The sequence below is a fragment of the Aplysia californica genome, unplaced genomic scaffold (assembly GCF_000002075.1).
Source record: "Aplysia californica isolate F4 #8 unplaced genomic scaffold, AplCal3.0 scaffold00150, whole genome shotgun sequence".
In the NCBI taxonomy this organism is placed as follows: domain Eukaryota; kingdom Metazoa; phylum Mollusca; class Gastropoda; order Aplysiida; family Aplysiidae; genus Aplysia; species Aplysia californica.
Genome location: NW_004797420.1, coordinates 477,514 through 493,009, shown reverse-complemented (window position 1 = coordinate 493,009; position 15,496 = coordinate 477,514). Strand labels below are relative to the sequence as shown.

General features: G+C 41.0%; 2 protein-coding genes across 4 annotated transcripts in view; one reads left to right on the top strand and one right to left on the bottom strand.

Moving 5' to 3' along the window:
• Positions 1 to 3,314, top strand: part of LOC101846130 (CMT1A duplicated region transcript 1 protein) — a gene marked incomplete in the record, with an annotated part of 28,567 nt that extends 25,253 nt beyond the window's left edge. The window contains 1 exon segment of the mRNA XM_035969486.1: positions 777 to 3,314. Within this exon segment, the coding sequence (XP_035825379.1) occupies positions 777 to 2,487 (1,711 nt within the window).
• A 1,955-nt stretch (positions 3,315 to 5,269) lies between these two features.
• The window catches only part of LOC101860092 (G patch domain and ankyrin repeat-containing protein 1), a 12,207-nt gene continuing 1,980 nt past the window's right edge, over positions 5,270 to 15,496 (bottom strand). For 2 of the 3 annotated variants that reach the window (XM_005097239.3, XM_005097238.3), the window contains exon 2: positions 5,270 to 8,139. In XM_005097239.3, coding sequence (XP_005097296.1) covers positions 6,949 to 8,085 — 1,137 coding nt within the window. In that variant the 5' untranslated portion in view covers positions 8,086 to 8,139 and the 3' untranslated portion in view covers positions 5,270 to 6,948. Of the gene's footprint in view, positions 8,140 to 10,443; positions 10,825 to 15,496 lie in introns of those variants that run through there. The other variant, XM_005097240.3, reaches the window with a different exon arrangement.

Here is a 15,496-nt window from a genome sequence, read left to right as displayed (position 1 = left end):
GGGACCGCTATAGGCCTACTTACAAACAAAGGGAAATAGCACGGGGAATTTTCTACATGAAAATCTCTGGATTATGTCTACTTCGCACTTAAGCACGCTTCGGCTTTAAGCACGCTTAAGCTTTCTCCCGATGACCGTGCTTAAAGCCGGCATGGACTGTACTTGAATCAATAAACCAGGGGGAAAATATATTTTATGCTTCTCTTGTTAAAGTGTGGTCGTATTGTGGTGGGTTGTAAGGCCCCTTTTTACAGTATAAATGTATCGAAAGGTGCTGGACCTCCAATTTAAAGCATAATTCTGGTACATGTAGTACAGAAAGTGTAGTGTACAGACATTTTTAAAAAAGGACCTTGAAGAGTCTCAATCTCAAGGACTATTCAGCCTACCTACCCAACCTCCCCCGACAAAGTCTTTTTTTTTTTTTTTATATAGGCGTTTTTAAACATCCCTTACAGACACAATTTAGGTCATTTAGAAGGTGAGCTTCCGATTTTGCCAGTCAGGGCTAACCTGGAGTGATAAGGATACAACATCCTAGCAAAAAACGCCGAAATACTCGATAAAAATGTTCCCTACTCAGGTTGCCGATCCCCGTGGTGGGTGGTTGGAGGACGCTACAGGTATAATGTCCCACTTTTTTTTTTACTGTCCTTTTTTGGTTTCTGTTTCTTTGTCTTGCCTTTTTGTAGCTTTGGATGACTGTTAGTGTGTCGATTGCTTCCCTCATTAAAACTCAAAAACACTAAGTCACTTGTTGTTCTGTCTATGGCCAGGATCACCGTGAATACCCTGAACAACCTGCTGGTGATGAACTTCGAGAAGGTCACTTGGGACTACAGTCTGGAGACGGACAAGGTCCCACCCCTGGTGCAGTACGGCTCTTACAGCGACGCCCCCGTCCGGCAACAGCCCTACTCCTACATCCGGGCGCAGCGTATGCGCTTGGCGGGCGCCAGCAACTACAAGATCGTGCACCACGACGAACCGCCGGCAGAAGCCAACACAAAGCTGGTGCTGCCCCAGCACAAGTACCGCGCGCTACAACTCCCACACAGCGCCAAGACGCTCAGCCAGCGCTCGCTGGAGGCCGCAAAACGAGCGCAGAGTGCGAGCTCCCGCCCCGACATCTGCCCGTGGTCGCCAGATATGATGTCAATGAATGACTCACCGCGGCAGGAGGTCAAGTACAGCTCGGCAGACATGCAAGCTTTCCTTGCGCGAAAGAGCTCGCAGCCTCTCCCCCCACAGCAGCAACAGCACTCTACTGGCAAGGGAAAGCAACCGCGGATAAAGTCTGCTCCGTCCCAGTACAGCGTCACCATCAAGGAGCAGCCGGATGAGGAAGAGAGCGAGGTGAACAAAGAGCTCATTCCTCTGGCACGTCGAATCTCTTGGGCGTTTGAGAAGCCTCTGGTGGGCCGGGACAAAGACATCACGCTGTCAGAGATGAAGGCTCTGCTGCGCTCACAGATGCGCATGAAGGTGGAGAGCCAGGTGCCGCCCGACTTCATCTATCTGACCATCAGTACCATACAGAAGTCCATGGCGAGATCAGAGACCAATTACAACACCAAGGCAAACATGCAGGACCTGAAGCCGGCAGCCGTGACCTTGAGGAAGAGGCCCAACTCATCACCCAGTCGCATTGACCCTCGCACTAAGGTGCCCGTGGAGGAGCTGGCCATGGACATGTTCAACTCGGAAGACGGCACAGTGTCTGAGATGTCTGACCACCGGTCTGTGAGGTCACTGAAGACCAAAGAGCAGCCCAAGACACCCTGCGTGCCAGAGAAGGAATGCTTCAGCACACTGTGTGCGGTCACGCCTGTGATTGGTCCCCCACGACAAAGTCTCCATCCCCGTTCTGTCAAGAGCACCGTACCCCCGGGCCGCATCATCCGACCCATCTCCGCGGGACCGCTGGGCACAGAGAGGCTGAATGGACAGCTTAGTCTCTTCCCATCCCGACCAGTCACTGCTCCAGTCAACGCAGCTGTCAAGCTGAGGCCAACCAGTGTAAAATCCATCCCAGCCAGCATTGCACCCAGTCTACCAGGGGCAGGCACCTTCTCCCAGAAGCCCCGCCCACAAGCGCTGGTCAGCTCCGCCTACTCCGAGGCTAGTGCCACGCCTATGCTCATGTACTCGAAAGAGGTTAAGGACAAAGCCAGTGAGCTAAAGGAGCAGCGTAAGAGCCGCCAGCCACCCATGGAGTTAGGAGCTGACGGTCGGCCACTGGGCCGGGTCAGTGCCTACAACCAACCCATGCGGGATCACGCCACATTCGAACTGAGAACCCACCACCAGGAGGAAGAGCATGCAGCACAGATACAGCAAAGCTATGTGGACCAGAAGAAGAAACAAGAACGAGAAAGTGAGAGGAAAAAGAAAGCTGCTTGGATTGCTATGGCGACAGGCAAAGCTAAGGAAGTTGTTAAGCAAGGAAAGTCTGGAAAATGTGTTGATTCTCAGCTGATAGAGTGAAGGTGAGGGAAGAAGGAAATATGACAATGGTGGAATTGAGTGGTTTACTACATTACTACATTATTTAAGTGTGATATAATGAATTTGAGGTTTACTTTATGCACAGTCCAAGATGTTGCTGGAATGGTTCGGTCAATGACCCAATGTTGAATGACTGAATGGTGCTTGGAGCTGTCTGTGTCAACTTAAACTTCAAGAACCACACATAGTCTTTTTGAAGGGAGTTTAAACTCAATAGCTGAATGGCTAAAAAGGGGTCCTTTTTTGTTTAGTAAAAAGAAGTGCATCAAAACAATACCGGCAATTTACTGCAAAGGAAAAAAAACAAGATAAACAGACAGAAACAAAAGAGGGATTGTGGAGAAGCAAGACCTGCTTGTGGCCCGCTCCAACCACCTACACAAATAGCCACCTGTAGTCACATCTTTGCATTTTATAAAAGCATCCCTAGATTCTACATTATAGAATCTATACTGTTACTTGCCTAGTTAGTGAAATCCAATGTTGTGGTACAACACAATTGTGGTACAGGAACTTCACAGGACTTACATTATAATTATGATATTGACTGAGAGAATTGTTGCATTCATCTAAATGTTATGATCTTTGTAAGTTCCAAGAAACTGCTAGTTTTAACAAAATAAACTGTTCAAAACTTTTGTAAAATAATTTCCTGTCATTACTGTCAATTCATTCTATGCCCATATTGATATTGATTACATCCTTTCCCTGTAACTCCTCCTCTTTGTCATGATCATCAAAAGCACTGTGTTACTGTGTACAGAAGCACATTTCCAAAGTGTTTGATGTCCAAAACTATCATAGGCGTAGAAAAAAAAGGTGGCAACTCTGTTTGACCCTACTTTTCATGGTAAGTAAAAAACATTCGAGTAGCATTTTTTTTTCTTGCATTTGTAAATTTACATCACCGTTAATTATATTCAGCAAATAGTCAAGCTACTGATGTTTATGTCATCAGTTCATGTCTGTAGACTTAATATGACATCAAGTACCTTACATCACATCAGTATGCAATTATGCCACAACCAACTGCTATTTCATTGGTTTAGAATTCCGTCTGCCTTTCAGTACTTCTGACTTGTAAAACTGCTGATTTTTATAGAGACTTCACTCTACTTCTTTTCTCAATCAAAAGCATTAATGCCATACCAGTACTTTATTTCTTTTCTCAATCAAAACTTGATTATATTTATAATGGTATTCTATTTCTTCTTCCAATTAAAATGTATACCAGTACTCTATTCCTTCTTTCAAATTTTAAGCAAAATGTGATATAATATATATATACCGGTATATTTTTCCTCCACTCAACCAAAATATGGAATATCAGTAAGTCTACTGATAATCTGCGTTGTGGCAAAAACTGATTAATTTACTCTCTCCCTCTTCCCTAGAGCTTTCAATATTATGTATCTATGACAACATGCAGTAAGGCACCTGAAATTCAGGCACAATTTTCGCAAAACTGACAAGTTACCATAATGCTCTCTCTTTCCCTTTCACCTTCATTAAATGCGGGAGGTATACAAAATGTCATTTTTATTAGCTACTGCTTGATGATGAATGCAAGTGGAAAACCAATATTGTGCAAGAGAGTCAGTGTACGTGTATTTTGCAGTTTGCGTAAGTTCAGTATGGTTGAACGTAAGGTATGCGTGAGTATACGTGTATTTCACTATTTGGGCATACCTTGTGTTTGTACATTTTTGCATGAGACTGAATGTGTGCCTGTGGTCATATGTCCTGTAAGGTAAGCTTGCATCCATGTTATCAGTTTAAGTTTAATCTGTACATGTATATAATATATGCTTGTGTTTGTTTCATTTCACATGTCCCACCTCATGATACTTATTATGTCACTACTCAAACTTATCAGACAAAGCCATTTATATACACATTGTACATTGTATCTTTGCAACTGAGACATGATGCTTTCCCCACCTGCTATAAATGAAGCCACTGCTGTTACATCTGCAAACACCTACACATGGAATCACAAGATATTGAAGGCAAAGAGCCATGATGGGTTATGCATTGTAGATTTATTTTGTAGCCAGCCAGTGCGATATATTACAAATTCATTTTGTAGCCAGCCAGTGCGATATATTACAAATTCAGTCTTGAGATCATCATGTGATATATATGTATTAATTCACAAGAGTTGAAAATGAAAAGCAAATGTGATGTACAATATCTTGTCGCATCCCATCAGATCATCCCAACAATATCTTGTCACATCCCATCAGATCATCCCAACACATTGCCAAATTCTCTTGTTCAACCCATACAGTAGCATAATAAATTTTACTATACTTTCTATTCTGTTGGTTTTGTTTTAGTGTTTGGAACCTTGTGATTGCTTTCAAGACTGATAACTGAAGCCCCATTGAAACCAACGAAGAAGGAGCTATTAATTGGTGCCGGTCCACTTGACAGGTCTACCTGGATAATACGCTCTACCGTTAAGCTCAGTCCTGCATGACTGGACCATGCTCTACCTGACCGTGGCAATCTCCTGTGATAATGCTTTCTACTGAACGGCTTGCACATAATTTAATACCATCAGTATCACACCCACTCCTTGAAACACTATTTTCAAACAAAATCAAGGGGGGTAGCAAAGTGTAAATATAGTGAAACCAAGATTTCTAACATTTTGAAAGTAGTTTAAGACAATTTTCAAGATATAATTTTTTAAAATGATTTACCCACTCTGGTGGTAAAGCTAGGATCCATGCAAGGGATGTAACTTGGTTGATTATTTTGAAGTGTTCTGTAGTGGGTTTTGTCATAGAGCCCATCATGTAAGTTTTCTATATATAGTACGTTTTGTTTGTTTGTTTGAGAAATGAGAAGAACATCGACACAATATAATGGTCACTTAGTGCTGTAAAAAAGTCAAGACAGATGGAAACAACAGAGGGGAAGTAAAGAAGTAGGACCTACCATTAGCGCCCTCCAACCACCCGCTCATATTTTACATGTTCTCCTCATCATTAGTAACGAAAAAAAAGGTTGACCCCAACTAAGATTTTTTTGTAATGCTTATAAGAGGGACATGACTGGGGTCTGTGGTCTACAAGTTTGGCTCTTTGCCATTGCACACAGAGGTGAGTTCGAATCCCCAAAAGGGGAGATTTTTTTATCAAGTTTAGTGCATCCCTCTCAGCCTGCTTTGGCTCAGACAAGATCCAAATTGTGTTGAAGTAGGAGTGAAACATTTATAATTAACAGAACAAAATTGTAAAAATAGAGAGATGTGAAATCAACAGTGGGCAACTTGAGAACCTGCGAACAGACATCAGGAGATCACAGCCTATGGGAGAGGGAAATCAAGATGCCTTGAGATGAAAAAGAAAGACAGCAGCAAAATTTTCTAAATTATATGCAACAACTGAAAAGACAAAGAGAGGTTACAAAGAGCACAATACTGACTCTTTTCTTACACCTTCTGCAATTCAGTTTTCTAGACGAGCATTGAACAAATTAGCAATTACCCCATCACATCAACACAGAACAAAAAACATTGACTAATACAGAACGAACACTATCATCTGATGTGAGGGAAGCAATCTTGAGTAATGAGAGTGTTTGTGTCTAACCCCATACTCAGAGTCTTCAAGGAGGAAGAGGTTCCTCAAACTTGAGAGACAGAAGACACTCAAATGAAGACAACAACAGGGAAAGAAATGGCAGTCCCACTTTGATGACTTTGAAAAATATTATTTTTAATTAAATTTCGGAACCATCTCCAAAAGAATTATAAATCTTCTCCTTTCATTTTTGCATGAGTTATGCCATTTCTTTCCCTACTTTACATTATATCTAAGTGTAGTGTCATGAATCCTCTGAGAGAAATAACAACAAAATTGTTCCCCTGTAGCCTTTGTAAGAGTTAACAAGCAGTATGCATTTTGCATACATCAAGAAGAAAAAATGCTCAATTCAGGTCCATGCCAGCATTCTATATATATAACTTAAAAGTTATTTCTTAAGTACATTTATAATAATAAACAGTGCATAAAAAAGGTAAAAGACCTTATACACTGTAGTGATGCATTTTTATTGTCCTGATGCTCAAAATGATGACATCTCTCTCTCTCTCTCTCTCTCTCTCTCTCTCTCCCTCCCTCCCTCCTATTGGCCTGAGTATCACTTTGTCTGTCCCTGTCTCTATCGCCCTTCCTCTCTAAAACACACAAACACAGATTTCAGACCATACTCATGTGGGTGTGGGACCGACCCAAAGAAAGACACAAAAACAAGAACAAAATATACTGCAATTACTCAAAAACAAAAAACCATTTGAAATAAGAGTCATTCTCTAAAACAATAGAAGAACTTCATCATTCTGTACAGTCGAGGCAGAAATAAACTGAGCAGTAGAATCCTGTGTGATGATAAATTTCCCACAATCTGACCTAGTCCAAAGTCACCCACTTAGCTTAACTCATATCGAATATCCCTCTCCCACCTCCGACTGCGTCTTTCTTTAGCCTTGATTACTTTCTGTGCAGCCTTCCTCACTGAGACCTCCCTCTTGGCAGGCACATGCTCTCTACTGACAGCAGTTTTGTCGTTTGCTTCAAAGTGGGTCACTTTCTGTTTCTTCTTGACTTCCTGGTCGACACCCAAACCTTTCCTGTCATGTTTGAGAAGAGTTCTCACAGGGTATTTATTCCCCTGCCCATGCGGTCCCAGACCCTTGTCATGCTCCCAGCCTGAGCGCAGAAGAATCTGGAATCCCCGATTACTCTGTGGAATCAGATAGGCTGGGCCCGCTGGCTTGTGGCCTGCGTTGAATAGATGGATGGTGGAGGTCCCGTGGGTCACACTCTCAGCTGGTGAGATGGACATCTGGCAGACTTCACAAAAGTAAGGTTCAGACACAGCAGCCTTATTTTGGCCCCGACTCTTAACCGGTGACAAATGAGTATCTTCCCCATGTGGAAATGACGATATGACAGAAGCAACTTCCTCATGTCCAGCAGACCTAGCCAGGTCCTCAGCCGTTCCCCCAGCAGAATGTTGACTCACTGTGTGTGCTCCGAGCCTGAGGCAGAGTCTGACACATTCTAACTGCCCAGCCCTAGCTGCACACATCAAGGGAGACCAGCCGTACATGTCTGTGGCATTAATGTCCAGTCCTGTGTCCACTAACCGGGACAATTCTGCAGTATCCCCTGTCTCAGCACAGTGAAGTAGCTTAAACAATTCCCGGAGCACAATGTCAGAGGAACCAGGTGCAGGGGCACCCTGTGATCCTCCCATACTCACTGCATCTTGTTGCTGCAAATGAGAGGACCTTGCCCTCCGTGACCTCCTTCCTATCGATTTGTCCTTCACTTTATTTTGATGTTTCTTTACAACTGAACTGACTGACAACCTATCTATGCTTCCAGAATCTTCCTTCACCAAAGACTCGTAGAAATTCTTCACTTCCTCTCCTTGAACAGCCTCCAGACACTGTTGCTGCCGACAAGACTTAGACTTCTTATCCTCCTCTCCCGACCGCTGAGGGACAAAGCTGATCAGGTTCCTGTAACTGACCTCCATGTTTTTCCTCTTCCAACTCATACTGACTGCAAGCCTCGAGAGGGGTTGTCTCTACACTTCTTCAAAAAAAAGCAGCTGTAATAAAAGTATAAAACAATGTGTGAGTTGATATTCTGGAGATAGACGACAGAAGACACATACACACACAAAAATGAACACAACTTTCAAACAGAATATGTGATGCGTCGCGACCGTTCGGTCCACTATGTAAATCGAACTGGAGAGCAAAAATTGCCAACAACACTCGTTGGGGCTAAAAAGGAGCAACATTTTTGTTGTTGTTGATTTACTAGACTTTTGAATGATTTTTCTGTTGGAAAATCAATACAAAATCTTTAAAATTTGCTGTTAGATGTGTTTTTAAAGCTATTTTTGGAGAATGTCTTGGTACAGTGATGTAATATTATGTAGCATTTAGTACGAACTATAGAGCATCAGTAAAATAATATCTTTCTAAATTTACCTGACAAACCGCATAGCACTGGTAAGAGGGAATCAAAGCTTCTTAGGCATATTAAGCTATCCAAAATGGTGTCTAGTTACGATCTAGTCAGTGATGCCCTAATAAAGGCCAGAAACTCAAATATTTGTGGGGAAAATTTGCTCTATTCTACAAACTCCACATAAAATTACCTTTTATTGTTATAATAATTTTTGTCTGTCTTCAAACTGTTGTTCAAGTGACGAGACATGCATCACAGCTATCAGTTCAGTTTTGTTTTTGGTTTAGGTTTTTCATCCCTTGCAACACTAAGTAGGTCATTTAACCCTATCCGTACGCCCTAAGGTCATTTTGTACCGCCGGGGTTGTATTCTTCACATTTCATGATATTTCTAGTATGAAGATCTCTTTAGTCTAGTTTTAGTAGAGGTTTTACGGCGCTCGCAACTGCATAAGGTTATTTGAGCGCCAAGGGGTGGATGTCAACAGAGAATTCCTTACAGGGAATCAGACTTACTCTGCTCACCTCTCTAGCTTCAATAGCACAAAGTCTGCTTCGACTATCAAGGCACCCCGGAAATAGTGGGTCACAAGAGTGTGACAAACATACAAAAGAAGTAGAGGAAAAATAACAATAGTAAGGATTAGGAAAGAAAAAGCAGCAGTTCTCTGCTGTAGATCAGGCACAGTTATGAGCGTGACATTGATGAATCAGCCCATTTACAATTCTACAGTGCATGAACGAGAAATGTCCCCCCTTTGGGAATGGCCTAAAGACACTTCAGTCAGTGGCAGTGTCCCGGGGGGTAAGATCTCTTTGAAACTCTCAATATTTCTCAAAAAATCATTTTGACAGACTGCTATTCAAAGCGTTCAGATCAGATTAAAAAGTAAATTTCCTCTTTGGAAAGTGGTGGTACAGAGTTCCCCATGTCGTATTGATACAATAGTAAAACACGACGTACGGATAGGGTTAAGAGATGGGTAAAATCAACTCTGCCTGTCAGGGCCAACCCAGGCTGAGAGGGAGGAATCCCAGCAAAAAAACACAGATGCTCATTCCCACATGGGAATCGAACTAGTCTTCTGCATGATAGGCAAAGAGCTTTATCATAACACCATAGACGCCAGTTCAATCAAGTCAGTGCAAAAGTTTTGAGGCCTTATATTATAAATAAAGTCCAAAACTGTTGTCCTAGATTTTTCGGTTTTTGGTTTTCGCACCTCGCAACACTGTGTAAGGTCATTTAAGAGGTGGACTATTTCGACCCGGCCTGTCAGGGCCAATTTGGGTGGAGAGGGACTTTGGGCTACATATCCTAGTAGAGAGACAAAGATACTCAATAAAAAATTTGCTTCACGTGGCCATTATTTGAACTCCTGCTCTCTGCATGATAGATGAAGAGCCAAACTATAGCACCACAGACGCTGTCCAACTTGTATTTCGGATTTCCTGTACTTAATTTGTGCTTATTATGTCTTTCAACGTCTACTCAAGTATTGACATTTAGAAGCATGAGTAATTACAGCTCTTTGTATTTTAAAGCTCTTCTTTCGTTTTTGTTGTTGTTGTTGTTGTTGTTTTGTTTACGTTCTGGGGCCCTAGAGATAACGTTCTAGAAACAAAACTATTACAGCAAATGATTTGAAAATTGGTGGGTATATTGGCATTGAAACATTGAATGTGTGCCAAATTTCATGAACCTAGCTTTATTAGAAGATGCCTGTTGCTAATGTTATGGAGGCATTTGTCAAATCTTTGATTGCGAATATCACAGAATTTTGCCTCGGACAGTGGCGGAGCATTCCAATACTGAATCGTGCTTCATTTAGTAAAATATTATCGTGTATTCATTTGATCTTGGTGTCATATGATATAGGGGGATTATGTCCTCTTTGCACCTGTACCAAAAACCCAAATTATGAAATTTATGTACCTGGTGGACTAAACCGTCAAGACTCATCACATATAACCACACAACGAGAAACCATCAGCTCCACTGGCAAGGAAAACACATGACCACTGTCCAAGAGATACGAAAGGGTCTCAAGCACAAGAGAAGCCTTTGTTTTGGATAAGGAAGTATGTGCAATATCCCTGGCTCACACCCCGTACTGGTGAAAACAGTCTTCAACATTATTATCTTCTTCCCCTAAAATATATCTGAATAATCTCAAATATGATCGAACGTACAGTGTATGCCAAATAATCTAAGCAGCCTAAATGGCCTAACAAAGATGATTAACAGTTCATGTCAACTGAGTCCTGGCCCAGTCACACTGCATACTTAGTTCAGCTTTTTTTTAAATTGTACGTTTGACCACAAGTCATATCTGAGTAAATGCAGGCTAGTTTACCAATTAGAAAGATAACACACTGAGACAGTTATGACAATAAAATGTTATTTCACAATGACTAACATATTATAACACGTCTCACCAAGAGAAAACAACTTTCTTCCAGCACAGCTAAACCCCAAAGAACTGCCAATTTTTTAATCTTGAGTTACTAAAAGTGAACCTCACATACAATTCATTTGTCAGGTTCAGCTTTCAATCTTGCTTAATTTGAGATTCCTGTGAGAGAAAGCCTTACTGTGTCACTAACATGACAACTTTCCATAAGTATATATTATGGGGGCATCCCATTATACAGGGTGATTAAAAAAGAATATACGCCAAAACTATCACACGATATTTCTAAAACGAAAACCAATTTTTAAAAACTGCTTGGACACATGTATACCTTCAAATTTTTATTTCATGTTTTACAAGTGCTCAATGTGGCCAGCTCCGGCAGCACGGAAAACATCAAGCCGATATGAGGATTCCTCCCAAACGCCCCTCAGGATGTCTGAGTCCACTACACTGATAGTAACTTTTATTATTTGACCTTTCATGTCATTGACATTTGCTGGAAGTAGTGAAACATAAACTTTGTCTTTAAAATACCCCCACAAGAAGTGGCTATCCACTTTACTGCACGTAGATTCAAATGACTTTATTTTTCAAGATGGAGCACCGCCCCATTGGCATCTCAGGGTCTGACCCTATCTGAATGAAAACGTGCCTCGGTGGTGGATTGCTAGGAGAGGTGCTAAAGACCTCACTCCCTGCCAGATCCCAGCACCTCACTGTGTGTGATTTTCTAGATATAAAGACAAAGTTCATGTTCCACCACTTCCTGCAAATATTGATGGTATGAAAGATTTAACCACAGCTACAATCAACACAGTGGCCTGAAACATTCTGATTCTGGGGCACATTTGGGAGGAATTTTCATTCTATTGACTTCATACTGTCTGTGCTGCCTGTGGTGACACACGGAACACTTGTAAAACAATAAAACTTAAAATAAAAACTTGAAGGTAAAAGTTTTTAAAATTGTTTTTTGTTTTTGAAATATCACATGATGATTTTAGCGTATTCTTTTTTAATCACCCTGTATATATATTTTTTCGTAGTACAGCGCAAGACCTAAACTCAACACATCTCTGTCACTGGGAATAAAATTAAGGACAAAGTTGTTTTCCCTCTTTGTTCACCATTTGTCTACAGTGAAGTCCGATTAAACTGAGATCAGAAGGATGGCCCGCTTTTCTTCAGTTTCGAGAGGCTGTTCAACAAATAGATCTAAGTAAACAAATCGGGGATTTTCTTTACTTAAATTGTTTCACCACTGTTTTCAGAGTAACCATGAACATGAAAATCGAAACAAACTCATCTGTACATCCTAATATTGTAATATACTAACCACTCCCCCCCAGCCTACACTGAGAAAAAAAATGACTGCTGTTTATTTTACCTGTGCCGCCCGCCCCACCTGGCGAAACAAAAGCACATGCCCAGATACTACGCATGTATCTGGAACACAGAAGGGAGAAATTTCAAATGATCCATTCCATTCTGTATGATAATTAAACTGTTGAGAGGGAGAGAGACAACTAATTCAGGGAGACCAGGGAAATTATTTGCGATGCGCATGCGCGATTCACCAGCCACCATTTCACACGCGTTCCGGGTTCTTGCATATTTATTTTCTCCTTCTTCAAGGTGCCTACTGCTTAACTGATAGTCCCCCCCTACACCTCCCCCCCCCCCCATGCCATGTTTCCGACTTTTTCCGTTGTAAAAACCTACATCTAGAGATCTATGCTGCGTGGCCTTTCGTGATATATATGTAAAGATATTTTATAAAGCTTAAACTACCGTTCACCGTCGGATGTTCTAATGGCCGAATGGACAGTGCGTCTGCGTTTGAAGTCAAACAATATATATTACTTTATGAGCGTGGAATCAAATTCCCATCCCGGAAGGTCCCCCCTGACTGACCAGCAATTTTTTCCCATAACTATTTGTTATTCCTTTTACTAACTTAGGCCTAGTTAAAGTAAGTTAAATAGTGGCTTTACTTGGTATGTGAATTTCATTTTTTCATTTTTTAAATTTTAGGCACAGAAAGGCCAAATTTTAGCTCTCCAATTGCAATTTTTTTTCAGCTTCTGGGGGCCCTTGGCCTGTACTGTACTCAAATCTGCCGTCGTAAGGGAAAACGACGAATGATCCTGCGCAGGTAGCGAGGCAAATTTTTCAGGAGAGGCAAAAACTATTTTCACTTTATAACTCTTCTATTTTCCACTCTTTTAAGCTGGAATTCACCAGATATCTGATTGAGGTGTTCCTAAAACAGCTTCTAAAGTTTGAATGGTTTAGGTTAAAAAGTAGCAAAGTTATTCGACATTCGTCGTTCTCCCTTACATTGCGCACCCGCAGGTGAGCTTTGCGATGTAAGCGAAAACGACGAATGATACGGTTCGTCGTTCTCCCTTACACTCGTGAACGTTTATGGGCGTAGGCGATGGTCAGTTGCGACGCATTATTGACAGTAATGACTGTACTGGTTACTACAAATATAAATAAGACGTATACAAACTAGCTATTATATGTATAAAGTTAGGTTTTTGTTATAGCCCAATTGTAACTCGGTAAACGTCCTTCGTTTCCCTTCCTCGCTTGGTTAAATACTACACAGTCAGGGTACAAATCAGATGTGCACACCATTTCAACAGCTTGATTTAAAACGGTCTCAGTTTGGTTTCCATGATATCTCTCTATTGTATTCTCTTCAGAAGCGAGTTTTACTTTTATTTTTGCTAATTGCAAAATTTTCCTTGCACGACCAAAGGGATCAACAATGTTACAATGTCAATAATACGATCAGATCATTGCAAAGTCAAACTTTCACGTAAGAAATGTAACAATTTAACAAGACTGTATCATAAACGCTTTCAGGAGAGGTAATACAACGCTTTGTATTTAATAAAGGATTCAGTTGATCGGATCGGAAAACATACCACAAAGTAGACATCGACAAGAACAGTTTGAATCTGCAAGACATTATTATACTCGATCGTAACGTCCATCAAGTCATAAAAAATCGTAAAGCAAGACTAAGTGTCGCCACAATACCTCCACTTTTTAAGTTTGACTAAGAAATTTACTCTCATAACGCAGTGTCATTAATTGCTTGGTAATTCTATAATATAACGATGTCGACCAGTGACACGTGCTAGACAAATTGCGGCACTATAACCATCGTTGGGATTTGGGATGTCAAATGACTGGACAGCAAACTAACATGACGTTAGTCTGTGAACATCTGGCGGACACTAAATATGCAGTGCAAATAAATTTCTCCCTAAATACTTTTTTGACCCTCCCATCCCCACCCCTTTCCCCCTGTTCCCATCCGTTTTCCCCTCTCTCCCGCCTGCTCTTGTCAATTCACACCATCAGCTTAGGCCTAATACGTGAAGACAGACAGAAAGACCCACTAAGAGATACATTTTTATAAACCTGGTCGACGGTACTCCTGGGGAGGGGGTGGTCATGGTGTGTTTGTTTGCTAAAAAGGCCTAGTATGTTTGTACTGTCGCAACAGTGATAAGTTGTCATTCGTCGCCCATGCCGAATTAGCCCAACGGCAGAGACCAGGGGACAACGCCGAAAGAGCAGTGATCCTTGACCGATCGACCATTCGTCGTTCTCCCTTACACTGAGCTCTGGCTCGGAGCTCGCCAGTGTACGGGAAAACGACGAACTCTCAATTGCGCAACAACGGATTAGGATATGATTAACATTTTTACACCATCAGATGCAGAATTAAATACTCTATGAAATATGTAAAAATACGAAAATCCAAAAAATTTGACCATTCGTCGTTTTCCCTTACGACCGCAGAAATGTTCTACCATTTACACGTTCTATTGTCAAATGCCAAAACCAAAGCATCACTTCACTTTTTAAAAAGCTCATTGTTTCCAAAAGATACCTTTTTCGACACTTCTACACAAATTCTGAAAGTAAGATACTTTTAAAGACCAACATGATTCTCTTTACTAAAACGGGCCCAAAAAGAGATCTAGATCTAGATCTCTATATTTTTGATGCGCGGCGAGCGAGAGATATATATCAAGGCAGCTCTTATTGGCCCACATGGGCAAAAAAGCTGGGGCTTATTGGCCCACATGGGCCATTTAATGCCTTGTTTTTCAAAGTATTTCATAAATGGTATTGTCCCAACTTGTTCTCTAACTTCTTAGCTAGCTATTGTTCATCTTTTTATTTTTAGCAATAGATTGGAAAACTATACATTCTCAATTTAAAATATGTGATTGATGGACTAATTTGTTGAGCTATTTCTTAAGATGAGAGGACTTTTCGTTCTTTCTCTAGCTTTAATAGTTTTTTATTATTGAAATTAAATATAAGAAATACGGCTATTATTATTAGCATTCTGCATCCTTAATAACACAAATGAGTTTGTGTTATCTTTTGGGTTCTTGTTGGTTTGGGAGTCATTCAAGATCTAGATCTATACTTCCTTAATATTATAGTAGAAATTGACTTACTTCCGGGTATAAAATATACAACCTAAAATATAATATTAACTTTTATTATTAAAAGTAGAAGCCGTGTATATAATATAAA